The following is a 24,769-nucleotide window of genomic DNA, read 5'->3' as shown; positions in this document are numbered from 1 at the left end:
ATACTGATTCTGTTTGCTGAAGAGTGTTCGAAACACTGCCAACCTTTAAATGGGGATTTTTTTTAGCATATTGAACAGAAATTGTGTTATGGCGATGTGTGGTACGCTCTTTTTCATAGAAAGTTGTGAAATAGCATTTACAGAGCTTAATCCACTATACTTTTACTTTGCACCAGTCGTTTCTTGAAAACACCATTGTCACATTTCGAGAAATGACAGTCCGCATCCTATGTATCCGCTTTTAGGAGGAATAATTTCTTGGAAAATTGAAGAGAAGTTAGTATTTGTGTGTGTAACTCCACCAACCATGATATGTCACCTCTGCTTTCCTTTAACGCCTTTATCATTAAACAATCGTAAATCAGACTATACGTGAGCCTCCTTGCCACACGTGAAGCACTGACTCTGACGCCAAATACGAGCTCTTTCACTCCTCGTAAAACATATAAAATCAGGCCATATTTGAGTCCCCTTGCCACCCACGAAACACTTGTAAATCAGGGCGAATATAAACCCTCTGGGCATCATGAAACACAGGAGGATAAATGTGACCAAAAAAGTGAAACGCTTGTGAATCATACCGTATTATTTCCACCCCAATCAAAAGAAACAGACATAATGAGAGCTAAAATAAAAATAAAACTTTGGGAGGGGATAGAGACACCTGCCAGTGTGCTGCAGATAAGAAAATTGGGACACACAATCCCTAAAAAAAAGTCTGCTATTTGGTGTGCAGTGGGCCCTTCATGCCTTCCGACGCCAGTGTCACTGCACCTGTTGCACTACTGATAGCTACGAGTGGGACAAAAAATAGGCCCGGGGACCACAATAAAAGTGACCCTCATTGGTGAAGCTTTGTTGGTTCCTGGCGACTGGCATTGTCGCCTCCTTTCATTGGCTGACCTTGCTATGAGTCAACCAATGAGAGGAGGGTGCAGTGCCTTACTCGTAACAGAGTGGATGTGGTCAGTGAGATTTGCTGACCCCACACTACTTTGTCACTGATAGACACTTGGCCCTGGGCACTTCAGGGCTTAAAACTAAAGCTCCCAGGTCCAAGGCTTTCAGTGACGCTCCCCCTCGTCATGAGGGATAGGACTTCCACCACTTTGCTGGGCTGAGGAGCTCAGGCCCACAAGGTGTAAGATCTTCAGTCTGGAAAAGTTCCCCTAGACAGCCATGCACCTTCACATTTATACTCCACTATACTGATTAACCTTAACCCCATACCCCTTCGGCCACTGAAAGTGACAGAGGCTGACTCATTCAAGTGTATTGCATGATTTTATTCAGTTTATCTGTTTGGACTAGTGTTTTCACAACATTTTGTTTTATTTTGTCACTTAACTAAAGTTATGTCAAAGTTGTATCTTTGAACTCATAGACTCTGTTAAAAATGGCATGCCCTACCTCCAGTATTGTCCTTTCCCCAAATCAGCACACAGAGCACTGAAATTGTCCCTTTTCAATGCATTAGTGGTTTTAGCTAATTCATTCCAAAATTATGCTTTAAATGCACTTTTGCTTTAATCTTTTTTAAAATGGTTCACGGGGAACCTCCTATCAAAACCTTACTCTGAGGAAGGCTCCCTTTCTGAAATTCAGAACAGGTATTGCCAGTTGAAGATGTGGGTGAAGCTAATAGAGTAAGTGGGTGGAGCCAGTGGAGGGAGTGGGTGGAGCCAGAAAAAAGTGGGTGTGGCCTCCGACAAACATTTGAGCACCTGCACTTCATATTTTACAAATTAAGCACTGTCTGCAATAGGAGTGAAGTAATAAATACATAGATACATAACTACATAGAAAGGTTGTACATGTATGAGGAAACTAATCTATCAAGAATTAAAATAGTATTGTATAAACTCCGATTTTCAAGTGTTGCTTTACTTAAAGCTAATTTTTGGTGTGTATTTTCATAGCTATATTTTTTATTTCATGTTTTCCTCAATATTACAATAGGGAAACACTGGTAGATAAAATAATTATGGTAATATTTATTTATTGTGATCGATTAATGAAACAGAGACCCATAAACATCTAATCAAATAACTTATATGACAACTATGCAGTGACCTATAAATATTTTAAGCATAGAATAATATATATATTGAACCATAAGTACTATATACATTTGTTAGGGAGACCTAAAGAATACCTATATATTAAAAAAAAAAAAAACATAGTTATTATACAGATTTGTACAAAGTAATAAACATATCTAGATACATACATATAATATTATGCATGTTTACATACACAGGCATATGCTGTACATGGTAGATATCTAGGAAAGAGCTGACTCTTGAGTAGTCATTGTTATCCATGATCCTTTGGTTAGGAGTAATGAAGTCTATTGTTTGGCTGCTTGAACAGAGAAAGATGTCCACCTATGTAATTTTTTCTTGTATGGTCGGGTTTTGACGCGTTGTGCCAATCTTAAGCAGAGGTTCCTTTGTTGACTGTATTTTATGAAAGCTTTCCTGTTCCATGTATTGATACAATGCAGCCTGAAGGTGGATCTCCTGGTAACCAATGTAGGGCCCTCAAGGCAGGGGAGATGTGTGCCTGTGGCTTTATATGTAGGAGTTGTCTAGCAGCAGAGTTGTGAATCCATTGTAGTCTTTTCAAAGTTGATAAAGATGATCTGTGGTAAAGACCATTGGCGTAATCAAGTTTAGACAGTGCAATACATATGGTAGCCTGGACCTTCTGTGTAAATCCCAGGTGGGTGGGAAGATGCGTTGCAGAGCTTTCAGGGTAATGAATCTTGGTCTTGCGAATTTGTCCCCTGGGGCAGTCATTGATAAATTTGAGCTCATGATAATTCCGAGGTGGTGCCAAATCGTCAGGCCAGGCTCAGAGTTGGTCATAATTATTCAGTGCCACATGTGAGTATTTCAGTTTTGGAAGCATTCAGTCAGTCAAATCCCTTTATTTCGCAAACTTTCAATTGCATATAAAGTGCAGAAGTATAAACAATTTCATCTTACAAAAATCTATCATAAAGATACTTTCCACCTAAAAACTATAAAAACTAATATCATTAAAAACAGAATCTATATAGAGTTTTAAAAACATGTCATCAACTTTCTCTGTTCTCTAAGAGGACAAGTTTGGGCTGTGTTCTTCTCAGCCTTAAGACTGACCACAAAAACGACGTGAAACAATAGCACACAAACTGATCCCCAAGCATTTGGATAAAATAAAGTGCTACCCAACACTGACTAAAATTATGTCTCCGTACAAGAGGCAAAATGAATTTTCTCCTTGGCTCGTATAACGGTAGGCAAGGATCACGTGGCACACCAGGTCGGTTTAGACTAGGTTTTATTGAATATACTCGTTTCTTGTGGGTTGCCAGAGTTTATTAACAATGGATAATGCTCCTTATCCAGTCCTGTTCAGTTCACAGGTTTCTCTTTTCTTCTTCATCCCTTGTTGTCTTCACGTCTCGGAAAGGGGAGAGAAAGAATAGGAGACGTGAGGGCCTATATTTGTACTGACAACTACAAGGGGAGGGAGTGAGGGACCACCGGTGCTACGACGACCTACTAAGGTTGTGGGTGTCAGTACCGGGAACCGGGTAAAGTGGAGGACAGCAGGAGGTGACTTACTAGCTATCGCTCGCCTTCTTCCCAACCCACCCCGATACACATTCCCATACCTGTCTGAGCCACGCTCCTCCAGGAGCGTGGCTGGGCGCTGAGCCGTGACGTTGGCCTCCTGGCTCTCCTGATAATGCTTCTCCCTCCGGTGTCGCGGTCAATAGCGGGCGTCTCCTCTCTGGAGTTTCACAGCAGCTCTCCGGGGACTCCTCACATTCTCTGCGTCTTCCATGTTCTTTTTCCACCTAGTCAGGAATCCGGTCTACTACCATTGGCCTGTCTGGGATGACGTCGTACTTATGGGGTGCAGCCTCAGGGGAACTCTCCCAGTTAAAGGAACAGGGTCCTCCAAATACAGAGCCCTCGTCCTGTGGGGTGTTTCATTCCGTGGCCCAGTCGTCTGGCTGGAAAGAGAGGAAAGGACTGGTTTCAGGAGGCCCATTCCACCAGTCCCCCGTATGCTCCTGTCCCTCCTGAGACCATATGGAATAGTAACAGCTCGTCATAGAATTTACAGAAAAAAACAGGTGTAAATCGGATTGTGAGGATGAACCAACACATTGTCATGTAGGTAAGTCATGTAAAGAGTACCTGCTGCCCGGGTACGCCAGCATGAAAGGAATGTATTTAGTTGGTACCTTACTAATATGAAGCGGTATTGTAAGTTGGGAGCCTGTGCCAAATAGGAGTGCATATCCGAGTGGATTGAGGGGTACAACTGGTAAAGATTCACTGAAGATTTCAGATGACTGGCCTCCCTTCTTTCCCGCATAGCTTTCAGGTAGAATGTTTCCTTCAGCTTCGCTCTAGTTATCAACCTACAACTGGTTTGATTTTTGTAAAGTTCCGAAAGGCCAAGTGCCCCTTAGGTGGTTTTTACCTAATGCAGCCATTTAATTTGATCAATGGGATGCAGCTTTAGACAATCACTCAGGATGTTTTGGTTTAATTTTACAGTCTCTCTCCTCCAGATGGAGTGCCACAATATATATGGAGCTAAACAAATCATGTCACAGATAAATGGGTCCCCCAATTCAATGGAACATGTCTGTGGGAGGGAGAGTAATCTTTTGTAAAAATCCGTCCTCTGTACACTGCAGAGTATCAACATTGGCCATTTCCCCCAAATCCCTACCCCATAAGTGGCCACTGACACTGCTTTGGCCTTGTACACTTTCAGAATTTTTGGGATTGGTTTAGATCCCAGTTTTTTTTAAATGGCCCTTATGCTTTTTCTTTTCAAAGGAGAGGCCTCTGTTTGCTACCATGCTATTCCTTGTTAGGTTTTCGTCAAAACAGATCCCCAAATATGGAAGGGTATGGACCACGCCCAGCCTGCGTGCTTCTATGTGTAATGATTGACGTTTCCTTTGCCGTTGACCGCCAGCAATATTTGTGTTTTTGCCTCATTAAACTCTGAGGTCCATTTGCTTCATGAAGCTAGTATAATAATCAATTAGAGTCTGCAGTACTCTATCCGTAGTTGCAATTAAGACTGCGTCACCCGCGTATATGAAGATGGGAAGTGGAGCGGCATTTATGTGTGGAATATCCATTGTAGACCCCAACAGTGCGGCCTCCGACCCATTAGTGTAAAGGGAGAAGAGGAAAGGGGCGAGGACTCAGCCCTGTCTAACCCCCCTCTTGATTTTGAATGGTCTCGTACAGTCCCCTTCCCTGCCGTACAGAACACAGGCCGATGCCTGGGAATACATCTAGTGGATGAAAATTATTATGGGTTCGTCTTACCCATTGCTTTCATAACGCTCCATAATTTGGATTGTGAGACAAAGTCAAAAGCTGCTGAAAGGTCCATGCTTGTTTGATCCCTCCCATTTAAAGGAGCCTCTCAGGAATGCGTGATCACTAAAATTGGTGAAATCACAGTTTATTTGTGAGAACCAATCACTGAATCTCTCTGAGGCCACTTTATAATATAATCTATGGTGGTTCCATTAAACTGGTCCCCAAAGGTCTTTACCATTTACCCTGTCTCTTGATCGCTTTTATTTAATATAAGTAAACTTATAATTATTAGTAATCTATTCATCACATTCCCATGCTGATTATGAGGGAAGTGGGGAAGGGCTTCTACTTCCCCGTCGACTATGCCACATAGAGCCGTGGAAGATTTGTCACAGGCTTGGATGTTAAAATCCCCGCCCCCAAGATATAGAGCAGACGAGGATGTGCATTACATAACAACTCCAGTTCCTTTTCCAAGAGGGCTGGGACAGCCACCATATTCCCAGTAAAATAGTTATTATAGTATTTAATTATACCCCAATCCCAGTCTTCACAGAGTAATTTGTGGAAAAAAGGGGAAGGATCTACAAATTTTAGGACATTAAAATTGAAGATGTTTGCAACCAGAGTTAATATGCCACCACTTGCTCTACCCGCCCTTGTGGGCCGGGCTATTGTTTGATACAAGCGACATCCATCTAAAAGGGTGGTTTCTGTGGCCCAGGTTTCCTGTAAACTAACTAAATGATGTTTGTCCACAGAATTTCACCAATCAACGTTCACCACTTTCTGCCTTAAACCGACTATATTCCAAGATCTGAACTTTACCCTCAATGTATCAGGAGTTTTTGTCCCAGTCTTTGTGCTGTGAGAAGAGTCAATTGAGATTGGTTCCTTCCCGTTGGACGAGGTGCCACATAGTCAATCACACTCTTCTAGTGACTGTGTGAGTTCGTAAAATTTGAGTCAAGGCGATGGGCCCCATTATGGCAGTAGGTATTACTTTCGAGGGAGGCCTGATGCCTCTGTGGTGGGTCTGTAGAAAAAAACCTAAGGGGATGGTTGTGATCTGCGTTCCGGTGTTTGTTGTGATAGGTAGGCTTCTCAATAATTCTCCTACTATTGTGAGGTCATTAAAATTCACTACAATACAATCACCTCCTATGGTTCTTAGAGCATGACCCACCCAGTCAACTCTTCTAGACATTATAATGTGTTTGCTAAGATTATATGAGGGCTTCGAGTTTTCCTTGTACAAGTGGAGGGCTTAAGCCATGAGTTGACCTGGCTCTTGGGGGGGAAGTCTGTTGTATGTCCACGGTGGTACAGGATTTATCCCCCCCACCCCCGACCCACATTGTCCATAAGGTCTGTAACATGGAGGCCTGAGTTTTGGCTAGAGCGAGTTCTAACCACTTCTAGTGGAAGACGGTGTGCAGTTAGTTCTATTTCTTTAGAACATTTGCCGCCCTTGTTAAAAAAGAATCCAATGTGTTAATAGTCTCACCTCCTCGTTCTTGCTGTTTAATCTTTCTTTTTGCCTTTACCACGTCCCACGCCGTGGGAGTCGAGGCAGCGCTTTGAGCGTGTATGTGGCACCTGGGGCAGCAGTGATGGAGTTCCACCAGGGCAAGCAACAGTTTTTAGTATCCCGTGCCGCGGGGTCGAGTTGGTGTTTTAGGCACGTAGGTGGTGCCTCCCCCCTGGAGCAGTAGTGCTGAACCTCCCACCAGGCAAGCAGCAGTTTCGTGTTCACCTAGCCAGGGGACCAGCTTATATTGTCTGTCAAGCAATCCGGTGGCCAACCGCCGTCTCCACTCCCCCAGGGGTGGCCGGGCCCTTCCAGAGAAGGCCAAGCAATCCGCTGAAAGCAGATCTCCTGGTCCGGCACACCAACAAGTCACACCCGCGGCTGCAGCCCAAGCGACAAAATCACCGCTTAAGAAAGTTGATTATGGCGAAACCTGGAAAAACCGGGAGGAAGGCTGCCAGGCCAGAGACAGAATCCACCCTCAGCAGCTGAAATGGGGGCGAACCTCACCTCACTTCCACCGTGCTGTCACTCAGTCAATCATTCGGAGGCAATGTGGCAGCCAGGCCTCAGACGGCACGGATCTTCATGCGGGAGGCCGCAGCTGCCTCACGGGCATACAAGAAGGGGAGAACAGCACCCCCTGGCACTTGGCATAGCGCTGGGAGCTTGATCTAGATTTGCAACGCCGCTCCTCCCCTAAGTCGATGGGTGATCCCGCAGCCTGCATTGGCGTCCCAGTACCCAGACAGCAGGTGCTTTTTTCCCTTCGTCTCCCACTGATGTGGCTGCTCCTGCCCGGCACCAGGTTTTCGGCTCAATGCATCACGCTGCAACTGTCCCAGAACTCCGACCTGGGAAAGCAGCAGCAACTCTGTGGTCTTCACAAGAGGCGGGATTCCCAGAATTCTTCAGAGGTGGGCTCACGAATGATGTCTTTCCCAAGTGTCCTTAGTAGCCCGTAAAGTTAATATCTCTTACGTATAAGGGGTCATATGTACCTTCTCTCTGTGTGTCTGTGGCCGAGGGTCAGCCCAAATGAAATGCCGGGAGACATGTGAAGTTCAGAACCGGCCTCCACCTAGAGCAAGTGGTCGAGATCCATAACGGCCTGGGGAGTCAAGTGAGCGAAGAGAGATGAACCACTTAAGGTCCCAACTCCAACTTAATACGGTAGATGAAGGTTAAATGTTAAGGATATGGGGCCGAGTGTAGGGCAGGAAGGGGCAACAAGCAGCCTCCTGCCTCTCCGCCCTCGCTCGTGACCAGTGTGGATCCCACTTCAGCTGACCGGGCCCTCAAGAGTAGGGCGGGGCGAGTTGATGTCCGCTACAAGTTGGCTAACGCTGGGAGCCAAAGAGACTGCAGTGAATCGCCTGAAGCACACCATCCAACTTACATCCCCTGGTCGCTTTTGTGATCGCTCCATGTCATCCACTGATCAACGGCTCTTAGGCAACTGAAAAAGTTTGAGTTTCCAATGTCTTTGGGGCTTTCCAGTTTGAGGAGTATTTGTGTACCGTCTGCATGGTTATATCATGTGAGCTGAAATTCCATTGATCATTGCCGGTAATGACTAAATCTAGATGTTGGAATCATGGGTCTGATGATAGAGCCTTAAGGGACCCCTGCTTTTGTGATGTACGGTTTGGTTGAGAAAGAGGGAGCAAGGATGACATTTGTTCTGTTTTGGAGGTTGGATGTGATCCAGTCAAGAGCAGTCCCCTCTATGCCGGCTTCGTAGAGACTTTGTATTAGAGTGTTATGTTAAACTGTGTCGAAGGCAGCTGAGAGGTGCAAAAGAAGTAAATGTAAAAGCCAGCATTTGTAAAGCGCACAGATACCTCCGGAGAGGTGTCCCGGCGCTGGGTGCCGTCGGGAAGATTAAGCAAGCTATTGGGATCGACCCGTGAACCCTGTGATCCATAGTCAGGCACCCTGGTCGCTGCGCCACACCGCCACACAGAAGTAGTGTAGCTACTCCGATCTGGTTTACTGTATTTTTAAGGTTATTCCAGATAGTGATGAGGACAGATTCTGTGCCTCTTCCTAGGCAGAATCCTGTCTGGTAGTCTGAAAGTATGGAGTTATCTTCACTAAATTGTAACATCTGGGGGAATGCTGCTTTCCAAAGTTAAAGAATTATTGATTATTTTTCTTACTGGTCGTGACAGCAGAGGTAAAAGTGAGTAAAATGTGCGTTTTTAGCAAAAGTTTGAGGTTTTCAAGGGCTTCTTATAAACAATCCATTGTGAGAACCCCACAAATCACACCACCCTAGACTCCCTTAGCTGTCTAGTATAGTAGGTTTCTTAGTATGGCAGCTGAACTGCTACCCACATTGTAAACAAAATCTCCAGGTTGCGTTTTCGGGTGTTTTGTGCTGTTGCAGGGGCTAGGCGCAGCCACACAAGTGAGATACCATTTTTATCCATAGACATATAGGTCCACAGAATAGTAGAACATTTGTTATTACCAATTGGATATGATTGCATTTGTGGTTTCCAAACGTAAGCCAGTTTGCAAGAAAGATGATGTTTTGCAAAATGACCTCTGAATCACATGAAAGCGTGGGTAACTACAAATTCAGAGGTGCACAATTAACCACTGCTCCTAACCTGCCTATCTTGTGTACATTTCAGGAATAATAGGTTTTCTTCAAACGCATTTTCAATTCTTCGTATTTTTCCATATGAATTGCTGTGTCATTGAAACACAATGAAAAAAATCATTCTAAGGTGCAGCTCATTTGTTGGCCATGGGTATCGCATGTTTTCAGAGAACCTACAAAACTTATATATCACCACGACCAGAGAGGTCTGCTGAACGTAACCGTACATTGCTTTTGTAAATCAGCCATTTTGACAAGAAGTTACCAGATGTAAATGTCACAAATTACAGATTTTTCAACTCATTTTCATATTTTAGTTTTCAACAGTTAGTTTCTTTAGGAAAATCTGGAGGCATCTACACAAATGGCACCTTGCTGACTTAAGAATTTTGTCAAATTTCAGAAATTAATAGCTTTCTGGCACCACCATAAGCTTCAAGCAGGCAGAAGACACAAAAATTAGGAAAAATTAACTACCTCTTAGAAAAATGCAAAAAATGTGGTAACAATTTTTTGCTACATCTCAGCTTGTTTTTGAAAGCTGGGAAGATGGTGATCCTAGCACAGCAAACCTCTTGTTGATGAGTTTTGTAAGATTAGGAAAACATACACTGTCTTGCACAGCACTTGTTCCCATTCTTCCCACAAAACTCAAAATGTAGGTACATTTTGGCTATTTCCTAGGTTCTCAGCAGGGGATTCGACCAATCATGGGTACCTTTAGAATACCCAGGGTAGTAAGCCTGGATATGTTTGTAGAAAAAAGTTATGAAGGTTTAAATTCAAGGTACCACTTGTATACAAAAAAGGGCTTGGGACTGGGTGGGGGATTTGGAGGGCTTGAGTTTAAATATGACGCACATTTCAAGTAGCCTTGAAGCAAACACTCAATGTGAAGAGAAACACTGCTTGTTCTCCCGACAATTTATCAAGCGGTACGGGCCAGGTGATTAGAAGTTGATTCACCCGCAGCAACAACAGTAAATAGTACCATGCTTCACTCAGTCCGCTTCAATACACCCACACACAGAACTCATACAAACAACAGTACAAGTGTACTTCAGCACAGAATTTACGACACAGACCATCTCAGACTGCTCTGTTTTGAATAACGCTTGCTTCCTTCCATGTGGCACTTGGTCTTATTTGTATAAAAAGACTAATTAGGGATTCCGCAATATTACTAATTAATCTATACGTAATGTAAAGTGAGACCCATCTCATTTACTTTAAGTCTTTGAATCCAACACTGATCCTTCCATCTTGCATGATCTGGACCATTCACCCTTGGAGGTAAAAAAAGTTTCAGAATAACAATCGGGAAGATCCAATTGACCAAAGCTCGAAAGACAGTACATACTTTTTTTTTTTTTTTTTTTTTAAGTTTTGAAAACCTTTATTGAGACATTACGATACACAGCAAAGAGCCAACAACCCATCGGGCCGGCCGCGAAAAACACATTTGGATGAATATCTGATCACACAGCCCTATGCCGTCAACCCGGAGGTACGGCGGCGTTAAGGAGTGCACAGGTATCGTGAGGTAAGGAAGAATGTTATTTGTCTCAGACTTAGCAAACAATCACGGCGTAAGGCAGATTGCCAGGAGGTATACAGTGCCGGAACTTACCAACTCCCCCCCCCCCCCCCCCCCCCCCCCCTCCCTGAAACGTCGATCAGCACTGCGGTTTCATGTGTGCCCTTGGCTAGCCAGCGCTCTCCATCCCCTCTCCAGCTCCCTAAGTTGCGATGAGACGGGTCTAAACGTCTCCGGGGATACTTTTGTTTTTTAATCAAGATTTGTTAGTGACTGAACAATTCCCTGTCGCAGCTATGAAAGGATTGTCGTGGTAAACAGACAGGTTTACATTTAAACCGAGCATCCTCTAAGGAGGCTCTCTCTCGCTGTTGGTGGCACCGCGCCCTGACCTGTTGCTTCACCACCCCTGAGTGTGCTGCAGCTCAGAAGCTGCCCTGCTGAGACATTCAAAGGACCACGTTAACAAAGTGCCTTTCTTCATTGCCCTGTGATTATGCTGCAGCATGGGAGTGGACCTGCAGAGCGATTCACAAGGGATAGAAGTAAACTCAGTGCTGGCAAGGTGCTGGACTTAAAGTGCAACGTGCAGGTAAGCAGAAAGGGATTCATTGCATAGTTCAGAAGAAGAAGGGTAAGAGACTATACACTGATGCAGGAGAGTGACGAGAGAGACTAGAAGGGAAGTCATTGAGTAAATGGATCAGCCAGGGTTTTAATATAGATTGATGGGGCTTTTCTGTTCAGTACGTCATCATAGGAACATGCTGTCTTATTGGGGCTTTTCTGTTCAGTAGGTCATCATAGCAACATCCTGTCTTAGTGGGGCGTTTCTGTTCAGTAGGTCATCTTAGCAACATTCTGTTTTATTGGGGCTTTTCTGTCCAGTAGGTCATTATAGCAACATCATGTCTTATTGGGGCTTTTCTATTCAGTACGTCATCATAGCAGCATGCTGTCTTATACGCCCAATGGCTGCTATGAGGAGTGGTGTCACACCCTGTGAAAATCATGATGCAGGCTTTTGGGTTAGGGGTGAGACTGGAAGCTAGAGCGAAGAGAACTCTTTACATAAAAGCCAGAACATTTCGCTTCCAAGTGCCCTGATCCAACAGCATACCGTGGAGTGAAACAGCATATGAAAATCAAGTTATTATTTTCATTGAAATTCATGCATATTTTGGCTGCTTTTCCCTTTAATACTTCGTCTACATTTTATGGTACTGGGTAGCTGGGTTTATTTTATGTATTTTTGTTTTTTATAACCTGTGCGCAGTTTTGGTATGGCACAAAGGCACAAACTGTATGTGGCTTTCCGTGAAAATCTAAGAATTGTTTTGGCTGATTAATTTGCATAATTGGCATTATTATAAGTCCGCTGTAGAGGGCACACAAATGGTTCTGGATGTTTAAATATTAATTTCCAAACATGAGTCTGCAGCAATTCTCTGGTTACTTATTTTTTCGAGCAAAGCTTATAATATTGACTGATGCAAAAAGAACAGATGATGGACGGAATGCTGAATTAATCAAATATTCACCCCCAGTCACAGATCTGGGATAAATCCATCGTTTTTTTTTTTGCACGCCACGCCATTCCAGTTCAGACCCAGCCATATGCAAATTAGTCTTGACCCTGTTCCCCATTGGAACAGTCCAGCCCGAACTGCCAGGCCTTCCCTGTACCAGAAATAAGCATAATATTGACAGAGTAGCAGGTATGTAACTGCCGGCTAGTCATGAGAGTTAGAAGGGAAACTGTCCCTTGCCCACAAAACCAGCTGAGCACGTGCTTTGCCCATTGTGGAGTGGGCCATGGGTTAAATGCCCTGACCGTAACCCATATGTGGCAGAGTCTGGCCCTGTGACCGGGGCCTTTGCCCTCTGTTTTTGCTAGATTCTCGAATATGCAACCAGAACAAAGAAAGGACGAAACATAACAAATGTTTACTAAATTCATTGCAGTGTGGAGCAGGATCTGTGTATTGCACAAGCAAAATCTTCTCTTAAACCTTTTTGTGGCAGTGTCTGTCCCTCTGGGACCCCTGCATCCACCCTAGCATCAAGAGATTCTTCCTATAAAAAAAAAAAAGTTACTGCCATGCCCACTTAAGCATCTGCCTCACCCCCAGTCCACGCAGGGTGCAGCCTTCAGCATCTGGCATCCTGTAATATCCTGTGCAACATTTGAGTTGCTGCACCATCCAGATCCTCTCAGGATCCATGGATCCTGTATTGGAAGAGGGTAAGAGTTGCTGGGGAAAAGGCCAATTTCCTCTAAATGGTTCTACATACGTAATATCTACTATTGACCAATGGTTAACTCCCTGTCTATTTGAAATGGAATCATTGTAACATTGTTCTATACATTTCCATGCTAGGTGGTTGATTAGTACAAGCAACTCAAAATTGATTTAAAATCTATCCTCTTTTGAACATTGTAATTGAGTCAGCTTCCTGAAAAATGCACTGTGCGCCACACTATTTGCCAAACAGTTGCTTGGGAAGCGAACCAACAAACCTCCATTCAAACTTTTTCTATGTGTACTAATGTTACTCGACAGATGTCCTTAAAAATTCATGACCATCTGCAAAAAAAAAAATATATATTTTTTTTGTGATCTACTAATGTTAAGAACCCAATTACACTTTGAGATTCTTCTTATTTAAGGAATCTGTTTCTGCTAAACATTACTTAACTCTTTCGATGCGCATGACGGAGCGGTTCCGTCGTGCGCATCGGTCGCGCTGTGCGGATGACGAAACCGCTCCGTCACGGCCCCGCCCGCGCAACGAACCTTCAGCACGGCGCGGTAATCTGTGCCGCGCTGAAGGGGGTAATTGAGAAAGAAATGTCATTTTTAGGTCTCGCCTAGCATTGCAGCGCACATGCGCTGCTTGCTCTGCGAGGCATATTGTAGTAGGGTATGTTTTAAAAGTGGGGTGGAAGCACTTTCACTTTAACAATAGCTGCCGCCCCACCCCGTAAGTGCTGTGTGGGGCGGCAGTTATTGTTAAAGTTTAAGCGCGATGCGAATATAAACAAGCGGCTGCCTTTGCGCAATGTCGTCCGCTTGTTTTACTTTCGATTTCAGTGCCGCTGGAGAGACGTGACATGTCCATCTTTTTTGCGAGTTTCATCTGTCTCAGTTAGAGCAGCGCAGAGCTGCTGAACCCGTTAGACGAGTCCGCCCTGATCTCACCATCTGACCATGGGGCAGAAAGGAGCCGCGACGACCAATGTGAGAATACTGTGCTGCCAGGAGCCACTGTGACCCACCGGGATAGTATGGTTTTAAGTGACGCCCTCTCTTTCACTTTTCAGTTTAAACATGCAGTATTAGTGCGACGGGAGTGACGTGTTGCTCCAGTTAGTGAGAAGCACAGAGCTTCTGAACTATTGAGACGAGGGGCAGGGAGGAGGCCCGACGACCGATATGCCAGTTCTCCGTCCGTCATGAAGCAGGGACCCGAGGGTTCCCCGTTTGAGGAGTCTAAGTTGGCCTCTTGGAATCTGCCTGAGAAGCCCCCAGAGCCAGGTTCGCACTGCTGTAAGTACACCTGACTCTGCCTAAGGATTCTACCCCCTCACTGTGTGCGCCTCGGGAGGGGCTGTACTGACCGTTATTTCTCTTATCAAGAAAATGAATATATTTGGGTTACCAAGGCTTTTGCTTAAAAGCACCATTCTGCTTATAATTGATCGTAATTCACAAGTTTTACTGCACCCTTGTGAGACATTGCGTATTCCATGTAAATATTTTATAAGTGCCTGTTTCATATTTAGCCCTAAGTTTACTTTTTGGGCAGTTTGATATCCTGTGAACTCGCATTCAAGGTAATGGAGTGATTCTTTTTCATTTTTCTTTTTTTCACCGTTTTAACTAAGCCCGTGTTCAGCTGGGATTCCATGTGCCCGTTGGGTTGGTTGTTAATCTTGAATTGCTTTCAATCTGCAAAACCAACACTCGCCGTGACCTTTTCACCATTGCTTTTAAATTCTACATATTTTATAGAAAAATAATGTTTTGAGGTTAACCAGGCTTTCGCTTACAAGCACCATTCCACTTGCAATTCACTGTGATTCACTCGTTTTACTGGCATTTGCGAGACTCTACCTATTATATGTAAATGCGTCATAAGTGCATGTTAGCCCTACTTCTAATTTTTTTATGCAGTTTTGTATCCCGTGAACTTGCACACAAGGTGTCGGAGCGCTTTAAATAAGCACAAGTTACGTTCTACAAGGACACACCAACACTAAAACTCTGCTCAGGTCCAAAGTTCCAACATCTGCTGCTCTGACTGTTACACCACAATTTATTCTGCTCCAGCCTTATAGTTGCCTGCGACATCCTCAGCCCTACCTAACAGGCACAAATGCTGTTTTTTAAATTAATATTTCACTAGTATACAATTGGCTTCATCCTGACCCTTTTAAGATGCTGCATATCTCACATCTCCAGCCCTACTGGCTGTTCAGAAGTGGCGGTTTCTAATATGTAATTGCCTTATCTTGTCCAGTCTGCACCATATTAACGTCCCATCCAAAGCACTATTCCGCTTACATTTTGGCACAGGACGATTAAATAATTTGCCCAAAATCAAGGCATGTTTAAAACCAATATTCAAGTGAATTTTTTCCTGTTGTATTTAAAGTTTGCTTTTTCGTTGTTGTCAGCTCAGTCAATGTTTAGTTGGGACCACTGCATACAAAACAAGCAAAAAACATTGTCATTTTCAACACCAAAAGCTCTGACTGTCGCAAATGCGAGACCTATTTCATTGCAAATGCTTGTTGTTTTTAGCAAATAAGTTTTTGTTAAGCGCAGTTCACCCATTTGGACTTTTTAGGGAACTATCTGTATTTAAAAAAAAAGTCTTTGAGAGAGTTTCATTTCTAGATTCGTTTGCATAGGAATTATTTAGTGTAGGAAGCAGGCTTTTTATGTAGTGTGCCAAAATGAGCCAGACTGTGTAGAATGTCCAGATGACCCTTATTGGCATACAGGGCTTAAATTAATAATCCCAAATGCTCTTTTGTGGTAATGTGGGCGAGCAGTTTAGGCTTATCAGGGGTTAGTGTTGAGCAATTGTTGTACACAGTCAATAAATGAAACACACACTCAAAAGGAAACTCGAGACCAATTTGAAAAATAACAGGTATTTTTATATCATTTTTAACATCAAGTTATCAGTTTCTGCAGTTAAACAAAAATGCCACACAAATGCGTTTTTACATGGTAATGCTCTCCAATGGATAAAGAAACATATACTGCATACAGGTACATGCAATTGTGTTCTGGGGGGGGGTCCCCCTTAGGCTTAAGGTGCTGGGTGGGGGGACGCAGGGGTCAAGATCCCAAGAACCAACAACAATTAAGGATTACCTGCCCCAGAATGTTTGGGTGCAGATGTGCTGGACGGGGTTGGTAGTCTTGTGCTACACCGTTGGCAATGAAGGGGGGGGGGGCACTTAGAAACAGGCTCAGAGTGGAACTTGGCAAAAAGTCCTAGAACTCCCAATGCGGGGGTCAGTTTGTGAGGATCTTGGGAGCAGGGGGTACAGTCGGTCTTTGTGGACCCAGGCCGGGGAGCTTGGGCGCAAAGGGTTTTGGTCGTCTGGTCCCGTGCATCGAAGGCGCTCACAGCTCTTGGTCAGATCTGCAGAGCGGAAGAAAGCAGACAGTGGTGCCATTCTAGGGGTCAGCCTCATTGATTTTGTCGTCCCTCTGTGGGCTGGTCGATCTTTGCGGCAGTGGTGCCTGGAATAGACATTCAACAAGCCTTAGTTGCTGCAAATACTGTGGTGCCCAGGTATTGTTGTTGTGCGGCTTCTGGAGGTCCTGGCTTCTCCAAACTTGGTGGGAAGACAGATCATTCTCCTAGAGCACGAATACCTCCTTCTACGGTGCTGCTCCCTCAGTGGAACAGGAGTCGGCAGAGCAGTATACAGGGGAGATGTGGTCGGTGTCTGCTGACTGCAGGGAACTGGCTCCTCCACTTCAAGGGAGATGCTAACTGGTTGTCGAAGTGCTGCGCCGTCCTTCCAGCCTTGGAGCAGATGCACAGCTTCTGGACAAGTCAGGTCTTTGCAATTGTTGAAGTTCCAGCACTTAGACAGAGTGTTGCGCCAAGTTTGTGGTCAGCACTCTGTTTTGGCAATCACAGCTCTTCTTTTGTCCTCTTCAGTTCCCAGAATGTCTAATCTGCGTTCCTGGCATCAGGGGACCTCCTAAATACTCAATTTAGGGGTCTTAAGGGAAGTGTAAGTTAGTAGCCAATAGGCTAACTACCCCTTGGGTGACTACACCCCCTATATGACCACTTCCTCTGAGGAGTGGGCATAACTGTGACCCAGAGTTCCTGGTTTAACCAAAAACAAGATGGTGAAACCCTTTTTTTGACTGTCCACTTTAGGCTCCCCACCTTAGGGGTGTGCCCAGCCTCTAAGTGTGACACACCTTCTGTGTCCGTGTCAGGAGAAAAGGGGCCTGGTACCGCAACTCTCTGTTATGCAGGTATGGGCTGTAATCAGGACAAGAACTCAAAACAGTTCCCCGCAGCACCCATGTGGCGGCTCGAGCTCGCGGCTCTGAGCGTTACCTGGGAGACGAGATGAACACCGGCTCGAGGCTCCTAAGGACTCTGGCTTGCTGACCCTCTGCACGGGGGTAGCTTCTTCCAGCTGGGAGCGCAGCCCCGCTCACTCGGCAGTGAAGTTGACGTCCTGCTGGGCGGCTGAGCATCGGAGGTGTCCCGGTTGCTAGGAGATTGTTTGATTGATTGATTGATGATATACTTGTAGAGCGCAACTATCACCCTACGGGCATCTTGGCGCTTTAGACTGAGGAGACCATACCGGAAAGGCAGAAGACGAGACAGGGAGAGTGGATCAGGCTAAACTTTAGGATAGAGCCAGGTTTTGAGTCCCTTGCGGAATTCAAGTAGAGAGTTACACTGTCTCAAGTTCAGAGGGAGCTTATTCCACAACCCGGGGGCTACTATGCTGAAGGCCCTGCCGCCTACCCGAGAGCGTTTAAATATCGGGACTACCAATAGGCCAGCGCAGCTGCCTAGTTGGTATATGGCGAGCAAGTTTACCCTGCAAAGGGGCTGGGCCCAGACCGTGCACTGCTCTGAATGTCATACACAGAGACTTAAAGGAGACCCTTTCCCTGACCGGGAGCCAGTGCAGGTCCCTCAGTGCACCGGTGGACGAGGAGCTGCGTCGTCGATCAAGCACTAGTTTAGCTGCTGCTGATTGTATCCTCTGCAGGCCCTGGAAGATATACTGCGGGGCCCCTAGATAGAGGGAGTTGCAGTAGTCGAGCCTGCTTAATACTGTGCAGCGCACTACCATGGCACGTAATTCACTAGGAAGTAAAGGTAGAATACTTCGAAGTAGTCGTAGCAGGGCGAAGCAGACCGAGGCGGTCTTGCTAGCCTGGGAGACCATCTGGAGGTCGTCGTCGAAGAGCACCCTGAGGTTGCGCACCTTGCTGACCGGTATCAAGGGATCCTCCTCTGGAAGAAGTCTAAATTCTGGAGGTAGATGTTTTGGGATCCTGGTTAGAGAGCAGAAGACCACCTCGGTTTTACCGCTATTGAACTGGAGGGAGTTTCTTCTAAGCCAGTCCGTGGTCTGCCTCATGCATTGCTGGAACGGTCCAGAGGTATTGCATCTTCTCCCTGTAGAGAGAAAGCCAGCTGCGTATCGTCAGCGTAGTTCACTAGGCTGACTCCAAAGGATTTAATTAGAGGAAACTGGGGCCGCAGGTAGATGTTAAAAAGGATGGGACTAATTGCCGATCCCTGCGGCACCCTGTACGCGACTGGCGACCTACTAGAGGAGAAAGGGGTCATGGTGACTACTTGCTGTCTGCCCTCCAGATAGGATTGAAACCTTTGCAGCGCACTGCCCTTGACACCTATCTGCGCTAGTCTCTTCAGCAGGACCGGATGGCTCACCGTGTCGAAATCTGCCGATATATCGAGAAGCACTAAAATCGTGGCATTCCCGTTGTCGGCACGCATTCGAAGATTGTCCAACATGGTGGCCAGAGCCGTTTCAGTCCCATGGCCGGGGCGAAAGCCGAACTGATCCCTGTCGAGCAGAAGGTTCTCCTCCAGGAAGCAAGACAACGTCTTGCTAACTGATTTTTCGAGAATTTTCACCGGGTAAGGCAGGAGTGAGATGGGCCTGAAATTAGCAGGAACCAAAGGATCCAGATTTGGTTTCTTAATCAATGGAGTTACTACTGCTAATTTCCAACATTCCGGGACTGATCCTGCCATCAGAGACTGGTTGCAAATCAGCCTCAGGCCAGGAAAGGTGTTGCGCCCGTACAGTTTCCAGGTTTTATGAGGGAGGGGGTCAAGAGGAGAGCCAGAGGACACGCTTTCTGTTAGACTGTCAAAAGCTGCCTGAGAGAGTGGTTGAAAGCTGTCTAAAGCCGCGGTCAATGGAAGAACTCCGTCGGCCAGGCTAGTTGTTTCCTCAGAACCCTCCTGAGTCTTATCGTAGAGTGTGTTAACAATATTAGCAATTTTCTCCTGAAAGAAGGAGGCAATTTCATTGCACAAGGTTTGTGAGGGAGCTACTTTGTTGTTCATGCAGTCCGGGTTGGAGAGATCGCGAACAATCTTAAAGAGGGTTTTAGTCCCATTAGAGGCCTGGGCGATGGAGCTCGCATAGAAATCAGCCTTGGACCTCAGGATCAGAGCTTTATATTTTAGTTGGATCAGTCTCAGATCTCGCTTGTCGTCCTCAGCATAGTTTCTTCTCCATTTCCTCTCGGCTTGCCTACGGGATAGTCTAAGCTGATGCAGCTCCTCATTGTACCAGGGCGCTGATCTTTTCCGTGCCTTCTTTAGGGTTTTTATGGGAATGGTGCGATCAAGAGTCTTAATTATCTGATCGGTGAATGATTTATAGTTTTCATCCACGGACTTATCAGGGGAGAAATGGCTAGCGTCCGAAGATATGGTTAAAGGGTCGGCTTTGGCCAATTTGGCCCATTCTCTGTCCTTCCTATAAAGGCTCTGCTGGCTGGACTTGTTCTTTTGACAGGGCAGCATCGTGCTCAAGAGTATAAGGAAGTGGTCTGTCCAGTTCAAAGGCAAGATACTTGAATATCCCATTAGTGTCTGGGCAGGCAAATACCAAGTCCAAAATATGCCCCTTCTGGTGGGTAGGACTGACCACCAATTGATGAAGATTTAAATTAGAGCACGTGTGCTGGAGGTCCCTCAGATGACTGCCGAGACCTCCATCTTCAGTAAGGTTGAAGTCACCTAGTACAATCAAGTTGGTATGAGCGAGCTTTAGATGCCTCACAGCTGATCTTGCTCCCGCCCGGCTTCTTCCTCTGGTGATTACGATCTTGCTGACGACTCGGGCCAGCGGCGGTGACGGCCTCTCAGTTGATCGCGGCTTCTGTCCATTTCCCAACGGCCCCCAGCTGTGCACCGACACACACCCACATCATTGCAGAGGCGATCTAGGGGGACGGAGCACTCTCGGGAGATGCAGGCTTTATGAAGGTTACAGGCTGTGCCCAGACACACGCACGCAGCGTTGCAGAGATCTTGGAACTAAGCAACAATATCCAAACTAACAAAAGGTGACGGACTCAAATGGTAGCACCTCACTTCCAGTCAGTTGCTGCCTTATCAGGCTGTTAGTGCACAAACTCTCCAGCACCATTCACCTAGTGGTGCCTCAGTACAGAATCTGACCAATAATTTACATTAAATGGAGGTGCACTGAACATAGATGCATAGTCCAAGAGTTGTTTTATGCTTTTCTTTGTTTAATTTTTATTTCAAGTAGAAAGATACAAAAACCACAGCCAACGCGTTTCGTTCCCTTCAAGATATAATTTCTTAGTGGAACTTCTTCAGGGCTCAAAGTGACAGCAAATTAAATGCAGGCTATAGAGTTTTCAAATTTGGCGAGTAAGTAGTTTATTTTAAATTGTAACATATCCAGAGATCAGAAGAAATTCCAGAAACTCCAGATTCTCCGACCTAGGTCGGAGAATCTGGAGGTGATTGAAGAACGCTTAATAAGGTGTTTATTTAATAAAATATACTGATATCAAACTGAGCACCCACTATAGATGAAGTTTTGAAAATCTACCATAAGAACAGAATTAAAGGAACAGTACAGATTCTCATTATGAATCTGGGCAAATCCCCATCCAACTGGATCTAAATATTGTACACCGCGAAGAATGGCATTCTTAACTTTAATCAGACCATCCACGACCTATCTGAATTTCTTCTGATCTCTGGATATGTTACAATTTAAAATAAACTACTTACTCGCCAAATTTGAAAACTCTATAGCCTGCATTTAATTTGCTGTCACTTTGAGCCCTGAAGAAGTTCCACTAAGAAATTATATCTTGAAGGGAACGAAACGCGTTGGCTGTGGTTTTTGTATCTTTCTACTTGAAATAAAAATTAAACAAAGAAAAGCATAAAACAACTCTTGGACTATGCATCTATGTTCAGTGCACCTCCATTTAATGTAAAATCTTGGAACTAAGCACTTCTCGAGCAATGCAGGCTTCACGAGTGTTACACGCTGTGCCCAGACGCATGCACACAGCGTTGCAGAGATCTTGGAAACTTTGGTGTTCCTGAGTTTCCACAACAGGAGGCCAGCTCTTCTCAGGCCCTTGGAGATTTCCTTTCAAGTAGGGGACACAGCACACAGCAAAGTCCTCTTCCTCTCCTTGGCAGAATAACAACTGCAGGTTAGCCCCAGAACACACAGCAAGGGCAGTCCTTCTTCTCAGTTTCTCCCACTCTTCGCCATGGCAAAGGTTCCTCTTGATTCCAGGATGATCTAAAGTTCAGGGGTTTCAGCTCTAATATTTATACCCCAAAATGTCTTTCTTCTCTTTGTGTAAGGAGTCATGAACCCAGTCCAAACCAGTTCTGAGTGCACTCTGCCAGTGCACAACTTCTTCCTTTGTCAGTGTGGGCCAGGGTCTTCAGACACACCGCAGGAGGTGGAGCCAGTATTTTGTGGAAGGCAGGCACAGCCCTAGTCAGGTACAGGTGCTACTCCTCCCACCACTCCAAATGCAGATCACCCTATTCAGCCTCACTCAGACTCCTGGAGCCACCCCAACCCCTGTCACTCCAAAGCCAGACAGTCAATCCACAAACAGTCCATCAATTTTGTGTCTTTCACAAACAGGCAGAGGCACACAGGAAGGTTGGACAAGAAGACAGCCACTTTCTAAAAGTGCTGTTTTCAAACACATCATTTAAAAAACACCTCCACGAAAAGATGTGTTATTAAATTCTGAGTTCATGCATACTAAACTCCATCTCTCCATCTTATCCCTATGGGAAGATATGCTTGTAAAACGTTACAAAGCCCTCCCCATTGTGTCCTATGGGCAAGATAGCCTTTCAATGGTGAAAAACTAAATTGGCAGTATTTCACTATCAGGACATGTTACACACACCAGTATATGTCCTACCTTTCACATACACTGCACCCTGCCCAGGGGGCTACCTTGGGCCTACTGTAGGGGTGTCCTATGTGTAAGAAGAGGGAAGGGAAAGGCCTGGCTAGTGGATGCACTGGCCAGGTCGACAGGGCAGTTAACAAACTGCGCACAGGCACTGCGGTGGCAGGCCTGAGACCTCTTTTAGGGCTACTCAGGTGGGTGGCACAATCAGTGCTGCAAGCCCACTAGTAGCATTTGATTTACCAGCCATGGCACACTCAGTGCTCTTTACTAGGGACCTTACTGGTAAAACAAATATGCCAATCATGGATAACCAATCACAATAACAATTTACACAGAGAGCCTATGCACTTTAGCACTGATCAGCAGTGGTAAAGTGACCAGAGTCCTAAAGCCAACAACCATAGGTCATGAAAAGATAGGAGCGAGAAGCAAAACATTTGGGGCTAACCCTGCAAAAAGAGCCCTTTCCAACAATTCACTAACATTGTATGGACATCGGTTTTACTTTTGAAACTAATCATAAAGACTGCCACCACTTTAAACCAATGGGACAGACTAAGTTGTATTTCAGTAGAACATAATCTTGTTACAGGCATAACCGTGGCAATTGCAGGTGAACTGCTCTAATCGAACATTGAGTTTTTCTGGTGGGAAGATATATTTCTTGTGATTATGTTTGTTTTTGTGTTTTTCTTTGTTGGATCATGTACTTGGAAATAAGGACATAGTCAGACATGAATATTTCTTCGTATTGTTGATTTAATTTTACAGGTGCAGATTCTTCTTATTACAACCTGATTCTGAAGAAGGCTGGACAGTTCCTATCTGATTTGCAAATCAGTCTGTTGAAGTTTGCTATTTCCATCAGAGCATACTCTCCAACAGTTCAGATGTTCCAGCAAGTAAGTGGTACTTTCTGAGATGTTTATTTTTCCCCTTTTTGCAGTGTTTTTAGTGGGAGAAATGCACATTTAGAAATCCAGCACACTGAGTTATGTTTTATTAATTATTAGGCCTGGCTACACACAGCTTTAGCCCTGTGTCAGACAGGTGCTTTCTAACTACGTCTTAAAAATTACATAGAGGTGCTTCATGAGAGGTACCACACTCTTACCACATGCTGTTGGGTTTTCATTGTATGATTTCGCCACTTATGGACAGCTTCCATCACAATAGTTGAGGGACTATTTTGATGCTCAAAAGAGCAGTGTATTATCACACCCCTCACATTATCACTTTGAATCATTTGTTACCTTTGTATTGTGAATACTAAGTTTTTGAAGTTTTCTCTGGCACATGGATTGAAAGCACTTTTAATGTATTTTTTAAGCTTGTGGACCTAATGTGGAATTGCTTTTCTTAATATTACTATGATCATTAGGCTGCCCTGACCCAATGTTGGCCATCCCAAAGTCTCACTGAATCTTGACTTTTTCTAAGTTGGTGACTTCTCTTCATTGCTGTTAGGCAACATTTCTTATTTTTAGTCACCTGAAAGGGTTGGGTTTTTATTTCTTTTTTCCACTGGGCAGAATAACTTTTATTTCTTTTATCTCCTGGTGGACAGAGTTTGTATTTATTTTTTCTCTTTTCCATGGTGGGCTAAATATTTTCTTCACCTAAGTGTTATTTTTTATAGTCCTGCTTTACTTTTTTCGAGAAAAAAAAACAAGAGTACAGTGAACAGCACTTCTCTCTCATACATGTTGATACTCCCTGCCAACTTCAAATGTCATAGCTCTTGTTTTTCCCCCCAGTAAGAAATGGGGTCTCTAGTTGGCAGTGGTTTGCACCCTGTCGAAGTAGGTATCCTCACTCAGGTTATGAGGGAGTTTCACAGCTAAGATAACCCCTGCTCACCCCCTTGGTAGCTTGGCACAAGCAGTCAGGCTTATCTCAGATGCAACATGTAAAGCATTTGTACATATACACACGCAGTAACACAGTGAAAACTATACAAAAGGAGTCCACACCAGATTAGACAAATAGCCAATATTTATCTTAATAAAACAAGTCAAAAACGACAAAAATCCAACATACACAAGTAAGGATATCACTTTTCAAAGATTAGGCAGGTTTAGTCCATAGAAATCAATAGATGTGTTACTTTTAGCACACAGTACCTTGGAAGCGTCAAAACTCAAAGATGATATGAGGCGCAGGGCAAAGATGATATGAGGCGCCGGGGAAGTGAGGCGCCGTAAAAACAAATCAATGTATTGGTTCCTTATTGCCAGGGAT

At 44.7% G+C, this 24,769-nt stretch overlaps 1 protein-coding gene across 2 annotated transcripts in view; it reads left to right on the top strand.

The window, feature by feature from the left end:
• The window catches only part of UGGT2 (UDP-glucose glycoprotein glucosyltransferase 2), a 1,472,699-nt gene that overhangs the window by 120,863 nt on the left and 1,327,067 nt on the right, over positions 1-24,769 (top strand). For both annotated transcript variants that reach the window (XM_085622547.1, XM_085622546.1), the window contains exon 3: positions 23,300-23,430. In XM_085622547.1, the coding sequence (XP_085478673.1) occupies positions 23,300-23,430 (131 nt within the window). The remainder of the gene's footprint in view (positions 1-23,299; positions 23,431-24,769) is intronic.

This window comes from Triturus cristatus, chromosome 8 (genome assembly GCF_964204655.1).
Source record: "Triturus cristatus chromosome 8, aTriCri1.1, whole genome shotgun sequence".
NCBI classification, from domain to species: domain Eukaryota; kingdom Metazoa; phylum Chordata; class Amphibia; order Caudata; family Salamandridae; genus Triturus; species Triturus cristatus.
Note: the sequence above shows the minus strand (reverse complement) of the source record. Positions and strands in the feature narration are given on the sequence as shown.